This window comes from Protopterus annectens, chromosome 10.part0 (genome assembly GCF_019279795.1).
Source record: "Protopterus annectens isolate FY-2018-M chromosome 10.part0, PAN1.0, whole genome shotgun sequence".
In the NCBI taxonomy this organism is placed as follows: Eukaryota; Metazoa; Chordata; order Ceratodontiformes; family Protopteridae; genus Protopterus; species Protopterus annectens.
Window position 1 is genome coordinate 32410365 of NC_056744.1, and position 18324 is coordinate 32428688.

General features: G+C 36.2%; 1 protein-coding gene across 1 annotated transcript in view; it reads left to right on the forward strand.

The window, feature by feature from the left end:
* RAB37 (RAB37, member RAS oncogene family) overlaps nt 1-18324 on the forward strand; it is a 2500291-nt gene that overhangs the window by 870963 nt on the left and 1611004 nt on the right. The window contains exon 2 of the mRNA XM_044084985.1: nt 6313-6423. Coding sequence (XP_043940920.1) covers nt 6313-6423 — 111 coding nt within the window. The remainder of the gene's footprint in view (nt 1-6312; nt 6424-18324) is intronic.

Here is an 18324-nt window from a genome sequence, read left to right on the forward strand (position 1 = left end):
TTGTTCCCAAAATAAATGTCCAGGCTGTTCTTAAAAATATCTAAACTAGTACTTGCTTTAATGTAATTTGCTAGTCTGTTTCAAGCATCAGCTACTCTGTCAGAGAACCAATTACTACACTTTTCATTCTATAGAATCTTCTACATAGGTTATCTGATGATTCTCTAGTACTTTTTGATAACCCCAAACATTCCCAGAGGTAGTTGTCTCTAAATGCCCTATACACCTGAATAAGATCTCCTCTTAAATATCTGTAAGAGATACTGTACAAGTTCAGATATTTTAGTCTTTCATAATAACTTAGATTTTCACATCCATGGATGCCCTTCGTATATTTCCGCTGTACTCTTTCCAGTTTATTCATGCTTGTTTTCCTATAGGGTTTCCATATTGTTATTCCATACTCAAGTTTTGGTCTAATGTAACTAACAAACAATGACTTCATTATGTTTGATTTCCTAGACTTTATAAATCTTTTTACACAACCTATAGTTCTGTAACTATCATAGCCAACTGGTTGATATGATTAGAAAAACTCATAGCTGAATCTACCCATATACCCAGGTCCTTAAATGAGTCTACAGTTTCAATCACTGTGTGCTTTATTAAATATTCACCTTTCAGTTTATGTCTCCCAAATCTCATATGTTTAGTTTTTGATGTATTTACCAACATATTATTCTCCTGTCCCCAAATGGTCAATTTAGTCAAATAATTTTGCAGACATGCCTTATCTGTAACACTTGTAATCAGTTTACCCAATTTCAGGTTGTCAGCATATAGACTGTAGAACACCTCAGATGAAAAAGTAAGGTCTGAAAGATACAATCGAAACAACTAAGGGCCTAGTACAGAGCCCTGTGGGACACCCTGACTGTAACCAAGGATTTCTCCTGTCCAGTTGGTGTGTGATACTTGCCATGTCCAATTTGTAAGCCAGGCAGCTATCCATCTTATCAACAGTACATCAATACCTAGTTGTACAAATGTATTGATCAGTGTTTTGTGCATGACAACTGTCAAATGCTGAAGTTAAATCTACATAAATCACATCACAGCACAATTTTTCATTCATAGCTGTTATTATATTGTTATAGAATATCATGTTACAGGTGGTAATAGATCTATTTTCAACATATGTATACTGATATATGGTTTCAAGTCCCAGCCTATCCAGTGCTGACAATAACTTATCCAGTATTACTTTCTCCAGTGTTTGTCCACAACATGAAAGTAGACTTAAGGGTCTATATGACTCTGAGTTTGTCCTACTCCCCTTTCCATTAAAGACAGATTTAATAAGTGCATGTCTCCAATCTTGAGGAATCTCTCCATATTTATATGACCTAGTGAATAATAGATGTAATAGCAGTGTAAGTTCTTGCTTAAGTGTTCTCAAATCTTTGTTACTTATTCTGTCTCCTCCCTGCGCTTTGTTTGGATCCAGTTTGCACAGTTCTTTTTCAATATAATCTAATTTGATTCTAGTATTTACGGTTACCTGGATGTCACTAGGACAACTTACCACCCCTTTTGTGGAGCCAAACTGTTTTGCATAAGATTTTGTAAATATATTTATAATCTGTTGTGTCTGAGAATACATTTTAGAATCTGCACACAGTTTTTCAGTTTGTGTATCTTTACTCCTTCCACATCTTATGTATCTATAAAAAGGTTTCCTATTATGCTCAATATCTTTATATAAAATTTCTTCAAAATTTTCTTGATCTTGTCTAACACTATGCTTAATCTATTTGTCCAGCTCGTTTATTTTTCAAAGTTGTAGTTCGACCTAGCTTCCATTTCTTATATTTTTTTGTCTCTCACCTTAATCAGGTATCTTGTTCTTATGGAAATATACCTCCCCCCTGATGTTACGTGCCTAGATCCTGATGTTAAACATTTTTTTTGACTTTTTGCACTCAAACAATTTCTCTTTCAAAACTTTTCACATTCCATCTGCAGTTTTTCCACTGAACACCTCACTTCAGTTAGTTTTATATAGCAACTTTTTTGCTTCCCTATAATCTGTAATTAACCTTCTGTGCATTGGCTTAGATTTCAGTTTGGCAGAATTATCTAGCAACAAATTAACCTTTATGACCCCATGATCACTGCACATCAATGGTGGTAAAACTTGACTTGAAGTTACAGTAATTTCTTTAGGAACACAAACAATATCTAGTATATTCCATCCCCTGGTGGGTTTTTTTTTACAGTCTGAAGCATTTCTTGTTCCTGAATATACTCTGTGAATAATTTCTTTACTAACATACATAAATAAAACTACATAAAACAAAAAAAAACTCATAAAAATACATAAAAATAAACACTCAGTATTTCAAGTTCCTCTTTTTAGGGCAGGAGCAAGAGAATAGTGGTCATTTTAAACCAGGGGGAGTGCAGACTTCCAGGCATAATGGCCATATAAGCTCTCAGTACTCTAAACTGGTTTCCCAGTCACCTCCCCTTTCAAGCGGGTTAACTTCTTCCAACATCCAGAACTTAAAATTAGCTTGAACACAGTTTAAGGTATGTCTAAACAGTGCATTGGTTTCCTTTCCTTTGTCAGTTTCATATGTATGCTCATACACTCTTTCTTTTAATTTTCTCTCAGTTTTCCCAACATAATATGAGAAACACTGAGTACAATAGGCGAGATACACCACCCCTTTTGAATAACAACTGTAGTAACCGGTTGGCACAAGTTTTTTTTGTGGTCCCCAAATCTGCAGTTCTGACATGTTTGAAATAAATAGACATTGGGGACACATCCCATACCTGAAAGTGCCCTTTTTGTAGATATTACCAATACACAGTGGTGTACTTTCAAAATAGTTCTTCAAATTAAGGCCCCTCCTAAAACTGAACTTCAAAGTTTTAGAAAAAACATTTAAACTATTTGGCATACTTGAAAAAAAGATCCCAGTACTTGAAAATAGTGTCCTGTACCATTCTTGTATCCTTTAATACAAAAATAGGTCTTTGTCAATATCCACCCTTACACCAACCAGATATTCCTGAACTACATTCTCCTGAACTACATTTTGGGGGGAGGTAACACTCACTTCATCCTCTGTTAAATTTATTAAAGGAAAGTATTTTTACCCAATCCTTCCAACATTTCTTTTTTGATGAAATCCACAACCAACTTGGGGTATCCTCTGGCAACAAATAACCCTTCAATGAAGTTTAATTCATTAACTAAATCTTCCTTAAAGGAGTGACCTTTATTGGGTCCAGGGTACCTGACTGAATCTTTGGTTTCTGAGTTATGACCACCATAGGACACTAAAGGAATGTGCGTACTTCTTATCCCTGTGAATACAATAGTATGTATGCCCCTAACTATACTTGCCATGGGGACCTTACAGAGAGAAACTGGGGACATTTTGGGTATCTCACAGACTTGTGCCGCCATAATACTCTAGCAGTTCCTGGATGTACTCGTAAATATGGGTCAGTACATCTATTTTCTGGTGTCATCTCATGACTGAGCCAGGAGTATGGATGCCTTTTACAGGGGTAGAAATTTTCCCTGAGGTGCTTGGTGCATCAGACTGCACCTGTGTTGCTATTAGGACCCCTTCTGGTCCATGGGGAAGCAGTATCACAGTAGGAAGGGTTCCCATTCTATCAATAAACAGGTAGTGATGCGCAAGAATTTATCACCAACATCTCTGCTCGGCATCCTGGCAGTGCACATGATTCCCATATCTGGCACACTGGCTCGCTGTACCATCTCTTCCTGCATGGTAAGATGCCCAGTGGTCATCTTCTTGGTTAGTTAATTTTTACCCTTTTTTTTCTATTCTATTTAAGTGGTTATTCATAGTAAAATGTATTGTTGAATATTAAATCCCTTTTACTTTGTTTATATCTCCCCCTACACACACACATTATCTCTCTCTCTCTCGCTCTCTCTCTTTCATATTTCAGGTGATTTCAGATGATGCTAGATATCCACTGGAGCCATGTGTCAAGATACCAGTGAGAAATCCAAATGGAGTTACAGAAGAGACATATAAGACATCCCTTTGCCAGACCTGTATTGTCATCAACAGGATTGCCTGCCTCCTGAATAGCCAGGTTTGAGGTGCTTGGATAAGTCTAGGGGTGCCCTACCAGCTACTGCATGTAGTACATGAAGTGGCTCACTCTTCTTTACTTTTAGTGCAAGTAATTGTAACACTCAACAATGTCAGTTTCCTAACTGACATATGACAGGTTTGGTTAAGGTACTAAAGGACTTTATCATCAGAATACCTATGTAAGAGCCCCATAGTTACATTCAGAAATAACAGGGAAGTATTTCCATTTTTCAGTGATGCACTTACAGAACAAATCCCTTTTTAATGCTGAACCTTGAGTCATACACAATAGGCACATGGAGGCTGAAAGTCAAAAGCAGGACTACATGGAGAAGCTGACCGGTACAGAACAGCTTTAATCTTCTGTGCTAAACTTCCAGGCAGCCAAGCATAATCAAGCAAAGCTTCAATATCAACTGTGAAAGTACAGCTTTTATGAATAAAACACAGAGTTTGAAAAACAAGGACTTTCCAAGTAATCCATTTATCCCTTGTAGCCTAAACCTTGGAAGTATATGGATGTGAGTCTCCTGAATCTGTGTGTGTGTGTGTGTGTGTGTGTATGTGTGTGTGTGTGTGTGTGTGTGTGTGTGTGTGTGTGTGTGTGTGTGTGTGTGTGTGTGTGTGTGTGTTTGTGCATGTTCATGTGATTATGTGTGTCTGATTGAAATTCAGTAAGCTATGCTATACTTACTGTAGTATTTGTATAATAAAATACAGCACCAAGATAAAGTTGGATTAAGCCTGACTCAGTAATGTGCTTTATGTTGCTGTATGTGGGTAAAATGCTCTATATGCAGTAGATACATTATACAACAGTTATAAACTTATTCTAGATACATTGTATGACAGATATTAACAACATCTTATTTGTGGCTACTTTAACCATGCATAGTAGCAATCAGTACCTTGGTGATACTGGGTTAATAATGCCATACTAATTGGACTGTGCTAATGTTCCATATTTATTTATTTTATTTATTTATTTATTGCATTTGTTTACCAGGATAAGTCCACTGGGCCTAAAAGAGCCCATTTTCAGTGGAGGCCCGGGGAGAAAAGCTCCAACGAGATACAGAAAAAATATCTATGTTGGCAAAGGAAACTGTACTACATGGTAAAATTAATACAGGCTGCAGAGGGATATTCTCAGCAGCGTATTAGCAATGTAAGGGCAGGATAAGAAACTTGCACATATGAATCAGTTTGCTCATCTACTTTTTGATCTGGGGAAACAATGTGCTGCATTTTAAAATGATCATAGGAAAGTAAAGCTGTGGTACCATACTCCTGAATAACTGAAAATATAGGACAAAATGTATTATTTATAAAAAAAAGGTAAGTTACGAGTGTTTTAGTTTCATACAGCAGGGGACAACTGTCATTAATATTAATGATGGCATTTTCTCATCTCCTGCCTCCTCATTCAGCAGAGTTATTCATTTACATACTTGCATGCTTTGAAATTTGTTGATTTGCATACAGGTTTGCCCTTCAGAAACATCTTTATGACTGAAACAACATTTTGCACTTAAACATTCTAACATGTACAAAAATGGATCAGTGTGGGGCATTCATTGTCTCTTAATACAGGTTTATAGGCTTAACTGCATGACTAGGTTGCATTATAATAACATAGATACACATTCTCTTTGAAACATGGTGATGAAAAAAAATATAATATTCACTTGAAATGTGTTTAAAGTTGCAGTGGTTTAAAACAGAGAAGTTTATATCATTGTGATGATGTTTAACTCTGAAATGTTGGAGTCTTATAGTATGACAGACACATACAGAAATACTCTCTGTAATAGAGAGCTGAAACAGTGGACAATTTATTGAAGGTATTAATAAGTTTATCATATTAAAAAGTATGGCTTGAAGAGCTGCTTTACAAATTAACATGTAAATGACTGCAATCTCATCTACACAATAATATTCAAATTTTTATTTAATTTAGTTGTTTGCAGAAGTAACCTTAAAATGTCTCCACTTCTCTGTATTAGATAATACCTGCTACTCCTTGATAGTAGATATTAAATATTTTTAGGAAACAAATGGAATTATAACTTACTTTGGATAAGTAATAGAAATCATATGTCAAGATATGCTTATATGATACAATTAAAACATATTGTTGACCAATATATGCTATTTTAGTCACTTGTTTACTTCAATAATTAGTTTGCTTGTAACCTACTCATGTTCACTTTTTTTGCAGACAATCTTGGTTGGAGACAGTGGAGTTGGAAAGACATCACTGCTGGTTCAGTTTGATCAAGGAAAGTTCCTGCCTGGGTCCTTCTCTGCCACAGTGGGAATTGGATTCACAGTAAGGCATTCAAAACCAGAATGCTGTTTCTTATATGTCACCTGAAAGTTAAAGGATTATGAATATTTCTGTGCAACGGTTTAAATCCTGCATTTAGTAATGTATTTCTTCTGGATATAGTTAAATGAAAGTGAATGCAAAATTACAGCTTTACAGCTGGCAGTTTGAAAAATTGATGGCTAGAATGCAAAATAATTGGACTAACAAAGAAATGAGTGAATGCATTACTCTGTGATGACACAGACAAATGTCATGTGCATGTATGGATGTGTAATGTTAACCATAAGTCAACTCGTGAAGTTCACAAGTTCTGCAGTGAGGAGACAGTTATAAGGATTCATGCTACAGATTTAATGAATGTACCACTGAAAGCCAAGATAACAAAAGTATTTCATTAAAGTAATAGACATCAATGGCAAGTGACACTATCACTGTGAAAAAGAAAAAAAAAAAGAGTGTAAAAACAAATGCTAAAACAATACTATTTGCAGGGTGAAAGTGCTCCTTTACACTCAGAATTCACAGTTGTTAAATTTATTAAGTTCACTGATACCTGCAAAGAAAGGGCAAAAAAAAAAAAAAAAAAAAAACAGACCATAGCACATATAAATCAAACTGCAACCACAGTACTCACAAAGTATACAGCATTGCCTTCTGTGTCATAAAAACTGACAAATTAACCTAAAAACTAGGAAACAGATACACCTGAATGAAATTTGTTTAAACACTAAAAACTAATACTGTGAAAAAAATGGTCATTCACTGTATATGATGCTACAAAACTAACTCACAGGAAACTACCACTGCTGTGATGTTGAGTGTACAAGAGATCCTGCAAAAAGTATTCTTTCTAATTTATTTATTTGTCTGTTGCTTTGCAATAATTGTGGTATTTGTCATTGATGTTGCTCTTCAATCATTTAGGTCAATATGCTGGTACCGACCATCTGAACAGACAATCAATAAGATATAGTGTTTACTGCAAATGCTTCAGATTTTTTTTTAATATGGCATCACTGAATATAATAATGACTTTTAAGTTCAGCAATGTGTCTTTGAAGTGAAAAGGACAGTATGGCCATTATAAATGAAAATTAGTTTTAGGATTGCATAGAGAAACCTTTTTGTTTAACTGAGATGAAAATGCATCTGTACCACTTGGTAGGATCATACACATTTTTTATGTCAATGGAGTTAGTGGCACAACAGGTAGCACACTCATGATTAGTGCAGAAGGCTGTTGGTTCCAGTCCCGCACCAGGTAGATTGATTGCTGACTCTGCAGTGTAGCATAAAGTTGGTGCTGCACTCCTGAGCGTGTCATTAAACCAGGCCACATCTGTTTGAGCAGGTAGTAGCTCAGGTGGATATAAAAGATCCAACAACACCTAACAAAAAGAGTAGGAGAAGTTCCCTGATGCCCTGGCCAAATTTCCTGAGTAGTATAAATGTCACCGCAGGTCTCCCCCGAAAAGAGACTACTAGCTTAGTGGGACTAACCTGATCAACAAAGGATAAATAAAAATAAAAAAATTGTGACTGCACATCCAAAATGGGGTAATTAACAGAATACATGAGGTAAAGGGCTGGACTGAACTGAAACTATAATTCTGGATGTTGTATTTTGAGTAGGGGCAGTACCTACAAGTTATGATAATCAAATCACAATAATTCTGTTGCTGGGTATAGATACTGAATATGAAAATCAGTAGTTATCTCATGTAACTGAAGTGCAAACCACATGTGCTACACTGGCATAATAAATGGCTGCACATTAAAGGATATTAGATATAGATGAAGCAAATAAATAGAGCACACACAGGGATGATAGCTTGACTATGTTGCATATGTTAAATTATAAGAACAAAAAGAGCAATGGGAAAAGGTCAAGAAGACATTTGGACTGCAGGCTAGAGGCGGCCTTCCCTATCAGGGATTGATATAAGAGTGTAGGCAAAGAGAAAGAGAGAGGGGGATCCTAAGTGAAAAACCTGCTCTGTTAAGAGTTTTTAGTTGAATCTAAAAAAGAAGTTGCTGTTAGAAAGGGATAATTAGTATGGCATATAAAATATTGCATGATAACTATAGAAACCAATCAGAGGAGGTTAGAAAACATCGAGAAGAGAGTTGGATAAGCAGTTCACAAGTAAACAATGGGAGGACATGTGGATGGCTCCCAAATATGCAACAAGGTCTAGAAGTTTTAGTTTAGGATTGTTGCTTGGAAGTGTTTGCATAGGTATCTGTACACTCCAAGCAGACTCCAAAGATTTTTTCCTCAGGTAGATGACAAATACTGGAAGTATGATAGGGAAGAGATAACTGGGAGCATTTCTTTTGGGAATGTAATGAGTTGGCAAATTTTTAAAAAAATTCCCTACAGAGTACTCCTTCAGAAACATTGGGTGAAGAAATGGGTGTTAACAAATGGAATTATTTATTTTGTTTTTTACCTGGGATACAGGATGTGAATTATCTAGACATAGTAAGGTCCTTTAAGTTTATTTCTGGTGGTTGCCAAAAATGCAATTACTAGAAAATGGAAATCAAAGTCAAAGCTAACTGTATTTGAAGTATTTAATATTGTAACAAAGATAGAAGTAGGATCTCTGGAAAAGAGAAAAAGCACATTACATAGAAAAAATGGAAATTGTGGGAACGATATGTGCAGAATAATGTTTTAGAGGATGAGTGAGGTTTAAGAGAAGGCAAGAATTGAACAATTTATACAGTGTTGGACTGATAATTCTATAAAATCATGTATGTGATGCATAATATTTGTAACTGTGAAAATGTTAACATGGTTTGTTTTCTTGTATATAAATGTATGCTTGTCTGTGACTTGATATATCAATAAGTGAGTTTTAAAAAGAACAAAAGTATATAACAGAATTAAAAAAACACTGCATTTATAAAGTAACACAGCACTATTTTGGGGAGACAAAAAACATAAGCATCAATGTAGAGAAATCAGGGTGTGCTGATGTCACATGACAACATAGAAAAAAGCATGTCATCTAACTCTAGGATTATCTTCAGTGAAGCCATAAGGCTGATAGGCAAAATGTTACAGAGCCGATATAACCGTTAGTAGAATTAGAAAATGTTAGCAAGAATTTGTAGCCCACTAGAAGTATTGGGATTTTTAAGTGCATTCCTGCCTTGAGTTTGCACCAAATAATGTAAATGGACTCTTACATCATATTTTATATCTGATCATATAAAGCCATATTAATATGTAAATGTTTGCTTGCTTGCTGAAGCTGCATTTTTTAAGCCACCATTTCAATAAACTTTTAATCACAAATGCAAGCTGGCCATTTCTTGTCGGCATCTTTCACTTCAGTTTTTAACATACTTGAAGTTAAACGTTTCTAATAGGTACAACAATCCCACTTTACCGTCTATTATATGTTTTCTGGCAGACATTGTAATGGTCATGAGATGGCAAAACCAGCCCACGAAAACATTTATAATTCTGTTAAAATTCTGTCTTTTAGGATCATTTCAGCAAGTTATTGATCAGCCATGGCATAATCTAATTTCCCCACATGATGCAGTTAAGTGAGATGTTTATTGGACAGCATAAGAAATGTCACAGGAAAAAAATGCACTATTATAAATAAGAGAAAATAAAATCAAATTAGCTAACTTGTGTATGGCCTTTAGCCAACCTTAGGGATAATATTATTGGTCTGATGAACCACAGTGCAGTTTGTATGGAGAAAAAGAATAATAAGATTCAGGCAGTTAAATAGACAATAACTAGATCACTCAGGGAAGACATTTTTTCTTTTTTTGTTCCTAGCATTGACATGTAGGAACAATATCCAAGCTGTAAACTAATTTGCTCTTCCTGTCCTAACTTACAGTTTTGGAGTGATTGACTAGCCCCAAAAGGTGCTGGATAGATTAGATAGGAAAAACAAGAAGGATGTTTCATGCTCATCAAATGATTTATAAAAATCAGTGCATACCAAGATTATATACTCTCAATTCCAAAGGAGGTGTGGCCTCCTTGAAATTGATTATATGTACAGATCTGCAATTGTGGGACTTCACACATATCTGCTGACCTCACAAGACCCAAATGTAGTGAAAGTTTTGAAACATGAGGAGAATAAATCTAAGGTGGCTTCTCTGCTTAATCTAGCAGAAGCATATCAACATCAAGCAGGAATGGAAATCCCACCAGAAGCAGATAAAAAACAGGCAGCAACTGAATGCGCCAAAAAAACAAAAGGAAGAATATAAGGTGAAGGACCAGATGAGAAGAAGGCAAGAAATGTGGAAAATGCATAAATATAGCTGCAAGTATAGAAAACTTCTGGAAGAACCTCATGTTGATGAGGAACGAACACAGGTATGGTTAAGGAGACGTGAATTTAAACCAAGAGATGAAAGGTTAATATTGGTAGCCCAAGACAGTGGGCTACATACATGTTGGTTTACAAAGGCCATTGAACATGTGAGAGAAACAGACAAATGTAGGTTTTGTAAAACAGAATTTGAAACAGTCGCACACCTTGTTGCTGGCTGTGACATACTAATGGCAGAAGGACTGTATACTGGAAGGCATAATAATGTGACGAGACTGTTACACTGGGGATTGTGCAAACATTATGGTATTGAAGTGGCTGAAAAACACTGGAAACATGAGCTACAAAGCATCTTAGAAAATGATGAAGTCTACATCACATGGGATCACCCAGTGCCAACAGTTCAAAAGATATATGCTAGAAAACCAGATATAGTGGTCCAGGAAAAGAAGACAAAAGTAGAATTGATCATTGAAATCACCACACCCAGTGACTCCAGTGTGCTGCGTACAGAGAGACACAAAGTCATAAAATATCAAAATTTGCAAGCAGAAACGAGAGCAATGTGGAAAAAAGATACCCAGATAGTTCCAATAGTAGTAGGTGCAAGGGTATTAAAAAAAAGAGTCTACAATCCTATTTAAATATGCTACACATTGTGAGTACTGCGAAGAGCACTTTTGGCTGACATCAAATAGTGAAACGATACTAATTTCATGAACTTTAATCGTACTTTGACTTAGGAATGGGGTCCATTCCTGTCATGGTATTAGAAATCCAAAAGATTTGGAGAAATTAAAAAAGGAAGAACTTAACATATTGTTTTGAGTTCAGATGTATCTAGAAAGTGAAAATATAGCTCAAAGAAGAGAACCTTGTTGTATCAAGGCCAAAGAAGAAAAAAATTAGACTCTACTTGATGTGATCAACAGCTCATTGCCAGAATTAATGAAGTCGGCCATATCAATAACACTGCATTGACACTCCCAATCTTTCTATATGCTTTGACTCAGAAGAAAGGAAATACATCTGTCTCCCCTACCTCAAAGTAGTGCATTCATGGAGGTAACCTATTTAGGGTACCCTATCATAAGTTCAAGACTTGACAGTGTGAGTACGAAAAATAAAATACTTTGTGTGATTCATGGGAAATTTGCTGTTAGACATTAACATATTTTTTGCAGGGGGCAGTCTCCTCTGCACCCCCATACCACCCTGATCTTTATATATGATAACTGTGAGATTGTTATATCATTGAGAAAAGGGAAATCTCAAAGTCACATACATTTCAGATTTAGTATGTACATCCCTATAATCATATACATTTTCTTAGTACTGAGAATTGCATTTACTTATAGGATCATAGGAGATCACTAAGCTATCGACCCAGAGGTCATTTTAAGCCTAGCCATTTCATTCCAATGTAATACCATAGAAATACAAGTCACTACCAAAGATTGCATTTAGTGATGACTGCCCATGTCCAGGAGGGTTGTGGGCTCTATCCTCAGTAAGAATTTTCAGTGCCCTATGCACTGATCCAGGTTCCTCTTGAACAGTGTCATAGAGGTGCTCTGTTTCACATGAATCAGTTACCTGTTCCAAAGATGAGGCAGTCACTGGGAGCTAAAATCAGTCCCTCCAGCATGTCCTATTTACGTCTCAGACCATATTTAGGTCCCTGGAATTGGTAGCCCTAATCCCATTTGATTTACGGATATGCAGCAAGTTCATTAGGTTTGGGACTTGGATTGCTCTGTAGGCCAGGCATAAGTCTTCCCTAAGAAGTCTATACAATATGGAGTATAGCGACAAGGACTTTAGTTGGTCTGTGTAAGGCACATGCTGGAACTCCTTGATCTTCTTTGTTAGAAACCTGTGAGGTCTCTCTAATTGCTGCAGGTGCTTAGTACAGTATATGCCAAACAGGGCATTATACAGAATTATGGGCTGCATATGTGCCGTATGTGTGTATAGGGGGTTAAAACATCTTATGCTCTCAAGTTGATGCCTTTGCTAATCAAGAGTGCTATGTAGAAAGGTTCCCTTACTACAGTAGACACATGGTGCTCAAAGTTATGGTCGCGATCAACCTGTGGTTCCAAGTTCCTTACCACTTCATGGGTACTTAGGGTATTGCTGTTGATTTGATAGTGTGAGGGGACATTTGTGCTGAGGGGAATGATGATGCATTTCTTTGCATTCAGTTTGAGACCATGACTAATACACTATTTGTGGGTCTGTGTGAGACCATCCTGGCATATACTGTCATCATTTGGGGAGTCAATGATTGCATCTAGTTTGCAGTCATCTGCAAACTTGTTCAGTCACAACCCCTTAGTTTTGACCTGAAGTTCTGAGAATTATAGACCAAACAGTAGGAGGCCCAGCACTGACCCCTGTGGCACCCCACTGTTAACAGGTCTGTTGGCTGATGTGGAGTCACCCACTTTGATAGTGCTTGTCTGGTTTGTGAGCCAGTTGGCAACCCATTTTACAATAAAGGGGTCTACATTCAGTTTGCTAAGTTTATCACTAATGCCTGAATGTGGGCTTGTGTCAAAAGCCTTTGTCAGGTCAAGGTATACTGTGTGCACAGATCTGCTTTCAACATAAGTTCATAGGTGTGTATTAAGCTAATGGCCGTGCAGCCTTTACAAATCTAGCCCATAGGATTACCCTGGCATCGTGCCACCTGACCTTAGTTTCCAGTGCCTTTGTCAAGTAGTGCCACTGGAGTGATCACCGGGGTGAATTTTCTATTTCAAATCCACTCATCAAGACTTCTCATGGCCAAGATGGCAGTCTGATAGCAGCAGAAACTGACAGCTCCGCTTAGATTTTAATATCCTGACAAAAAATATACTTTAATTTTTAGAAAAATCTAACTAAAAGTATACTAAAAGTTAGATTAACATAGACTCTATTATTTTCTAAAAATTAATACATAGTTAAGAGAATTTTTTAATTATTCCTGTCAAGACGTTTTCTACTGAAGAACTTAACATGAGCAACTCAAAGAACCCACACCAGGAGTGTGCAGTGAAGAAAGAACTACATCTTATAATAACAAACATCCAAGAACTGTCCCTAAAAATGGACAAACTCGAAAACAAAATGGATATTATCAAACAAGAATGCAGTAAACAGCTGGAACTTCTAAATGCAATAGTAAAAAAACAATCTGAGCAAATGATTGCCTTAGAAGAAATAGTAACTGACATAGATATCAGAGTGACGGAAAATGAACCTCTCAAAGAATTTCTTCTGAAACCAAACACCACACTGATCGAGAAACTTGAAAGTAGACCAAGGAGGAATAATATAGGAATATATGGAATTCCTGACAAAGATGAGTGAGCTAACATGATTCAGTTCCTCAATAAGTGGTTTTCATCAGCACTAAACATGCCTGAATCCCTCTCTTTTGGAAATGAGAGGGCTCGTCAGTCCCTGGCAAATCCAGCTTCATCTCTGAGTCCATTTAATGCTAGGTCTATAATAGTTAGATTTCTTTCCTCACAAGACAAGGACTTAGTGCTGAAATCAGCTTGGACTAATTCCCCAATCAAGATGGGTGAAAAATGTATTTGTTTTGACAATGACCGCACCTCTACAGTCATATCCAGAAGAAAGGAGTGTGTTCCTCTAATTAAGTCCTTTAAAAAAGCCAATATTAAAGCTCAAATTATTTTTCCTGCAAGAATAAGAATCACCTTGCCAGAAGGAGTGAAGATCTTTGATTTCCTACAAGAAGCAGTAGAATTTATCCAAAAGAAGAAAATACTGTCAGACATAGAAGAAATGGAATGGTCATCCCAGAGTTTGAAGAGACAGGCAACAAAAATGATTGGTCTGTGAAAGAAGGAGCAAACAAAACTAATAAACTAAAGGACAAATTAATAAATTCCTTCTAATTTTAAATGCTTTGTTTTATGAATCATACTATATTTGATTCTGGAAAGTCTCTATGCTGTAAGGTAACGTGAATCATCTTTATTATTAACTTTCTCTTTCCATTTCTATATCTACTACTTCTAATTACATATAGTACTGAGTTGTATGAGAGACTGGACACTAAAGAGGGAGAAAAGGACCTGTATCAATTGTCTAGACAGAGGGACAGAGCTGGGAAAGATGTGCGGCAGGTAAGGTGATAAAGGATAGTGAGGAAAACATACTCACAAGTGAGGAGAGTGTGTTGAGTAAATGGAAAGAGTACTTTGAAGGGTAGATGAATGAAGAGAATGAGAGAAAGAGAAGGTTGGATGATGTAGGGATAGTGAATCATGAAGTACAATGGATTAGCAGGGAGGAAGTAAGGATAGCTATGAAGAGGATGAAGAATGGAAAGGGTGTTGGCCCAGATGACATACCAGTGGAAGCATGGAGGTGCTTAGGAGACATGGCAGTGGAATTTTTAACCAGATTGTATAATGAAATTTTGGAAAGTCAGAGGATGCCTAAGGAGTGGAGAAAAAGTGTTTTGGTACCTATCTTTAAGAATAAGGGTGACGTGCAGAGCTGCAGTAATTACAGAGGGATAAAATTGATCAGTCACAGCTTGAAGTTATGGGAAAGAGTAGTGGAAGCTAGGTTAAGAAGGGAGGTGATGATTAGTGATCAGCAGTATGGTTTCTTGCCAGGAAAGAGCACTACAAATGCAATGTTTGCTCTGAGAGTGTTGTTGGAGAAATACAGAGAAGGTCAGAAGGAGTTGCATTGTGTCTTTGTGGACTTATAGAAAGCATATGACAGGCTGCCTAGAGAGGAGTTGTGGTATTGTATGAGGAAGTCGGGAGTGGCAGAGAAGTATGTAAGAGTGGTACAGGATATGTATGAGGGTAGTGTGACATTGGTGAGGACTGTGGTGGGAGTGACAAATATGTTTAAGGTGGAGGTGGGATTATATCAAGGATCAGCTCTGAGCCCTTTCTTATTTGCAGTGGTGATGGACAGATTGACAGATGAGATCAGACAGGAGGCCCCGTGGACTATGATGTTTGCAGATGACATTGTGATATGTAGTGAGAGTAGGGACCAGGTTGAGGAGACCCTGGAGAGGTGGAGATATGCTTTAGAGAGGAGATGAATAAAGGTCAGCAGGGCTAAAACAGAATATATGTGTGTAAATGAGAAGGAGGGTAGAGGAATGGTGAGGCTGCAGGGAGTAGAGTTGGTAAAGGTGGATAAGTTTAAGTACTTGGGATCAACAGTTCAGTGTAATGGTGATTGTGGAAGAGAGATGAAGAAAAGAGTACAGGCAGGGTGGAATGGGTAGAGAAGAGTGTCAGGAGTGATTTGTGACAGACGGGTTCCAGTAAGAGTGAAAGGGAAGGTCTACAAGAGGGTAGTGAGACCAGCTATGTTATATGGGTTGGAGACAGTGGCATTGACAAAAAGATGGGAGTCAGAGATGGATGTGGCAGAGTTAAAGATGTTACAATTTGCACTGGGTGTGACTAGGATGGACAGGATTAGGAATCAGTATATTACAGGGTCACCTCAGGTTGGACGGTTTGGAGAAAAAGCAAGAGAGGCGAGATTGCATTGATTTGGACATGTGCTGAGGAGGAATGTTGGGTATATTGGGAAAAGGATGCTAAGGATGGAGCTGCCAGGTAAGAGGAAAAGAGGAAGGCCTAAGATAAGGTTTATGGATGTGGTGAGAGAGGACATGCAGGCGGTTGGTGTGAAAGAGCATGATGCAGAGGACAGGAAGAAATGGAAACAGATGATCCGCTGTGAAGACCCCTAATGGGAACAGCTGATTGAAGATGATGATGACTGAGTATTTAAATAACATTCTCTCTCTCTCTCTCTCTCTTCTTTCTTCCTATTCTTTTTTGTTACTAATGTTCCTTTTCTCCCATTATAAGTACATTACATATTTTCCCTTTTAAATAACTACAAATGATGTATGTCTTCTAATTCTTCAGTAATAGTATAATTTGACAATACCAAAGTACATTTTAATGTTTCTAACTAGATGTTTTAGACTCTTTGTTTAGCTACATATAAACATTAATACAGTACATTAATGATGTTTTATAGATAGCTAAATATGTTTATATATATATGTATGTATATATATATATATATATATATATATATATATATATATATATATATATGCATATTATCTCTCTCTCTCTCTCTCTATATATATATATATATATATATATATATATATATATATATACACACACACACACACACACACACACACACACACACTATGTTCCTTTTTTTCTCTCTGGTTTAGTTAACTAGTGGGTAAATGATTAAAATGTTATAATATGATTTCTGATTTGAGGCAGCTGTTGCTGCTTCTAAATAGCTGTTTTTATAAGAAAGGGTTAATTTGTTCATGATGGTAAAGTTTTATGAAGAAACTGATGGTCTGCGTGACTGTGGAGATTCATGACATGCACTGACAAGGCAGCTTGAGTGTTTTTTTTTTATAAACTCTAAAAGCTTCACGATCTGAATTTCCCACTGAATTTTTTTTTCTTCATTAGAGACAACTTCTGTTGTGCATGAGCCTATTTAGATACTTTTCAACAAGTTTATAAAGCTGCAGCTTGAGGAAACAACAGTGATGACATCATTTGACCTTTTGAACTTGTTAAATGATTGTACTTAGAATTCTTTTCTCTTGAAATTCTGTTATCCTTCACTTAGATACTTTAAGTGATAAATAATTAGTTCTGATAAAAGTGTTTAACTCCTTTATAAATGCATATGTTCTCTTATAGATGCATACATTCTGCAGATTCAATGACGCTATTACTAACTAAATGACATCAAGTGAACTAGGAGCTGCATTAGAAAACTCATTATGTATATTAACATCAGACTTATGTTACATAACTAAACCTTTAGTAACTAAACAAAGGGTTGTGAGGCCCCCTCCCCCCCTTCCTGATGAAAGACGTCAATATAGATATTGTTAATACTTATGAGTAATATGTGTATAATTGCAAAATATAATAGTTATGTTGTAATAAGTGTATAAATATATATATATATATATATATATATATATATATATATATATATATATATATATATTCAACAAATCTTTACACGAAAAATGTTAGATAGATGACTGACAAAATAGCTAAATCATCTGATGTTTCTTGAAAAGTCTTGGAAATATTGACAATCTTCCTAACCTTCAGCTTCTAATGTTTATACATACTTTGATCTGATGTATATTTCTAGCATATCTACATATTAGAGGTGCTATTATATGTGACATATTTATATAGCTTCAGATATATTGGACACTCTCATTCTAATGTATATTTCATAGATTCGGATTTCTTTAGTTGCTTTCATAATGCTTTTTTTTTTGTTTTTATTCTATATTCTAAGCAGAAATGGATAATATATGTCTTTTGGCATTGGAGAGGTGGTGGATGGATGGTTTTATTAAGTTTTTAACTAAACCAGAAACTTTATGTTTCATGTATATGTTTGTAAATAGTTTTGGGTTTTTGAAAGTAGTGCTGAATGCACATTATGCATCCATGATAAGTAAGTTTTCAGTAGATTTCAAGTCAACACGGAAGAAAGG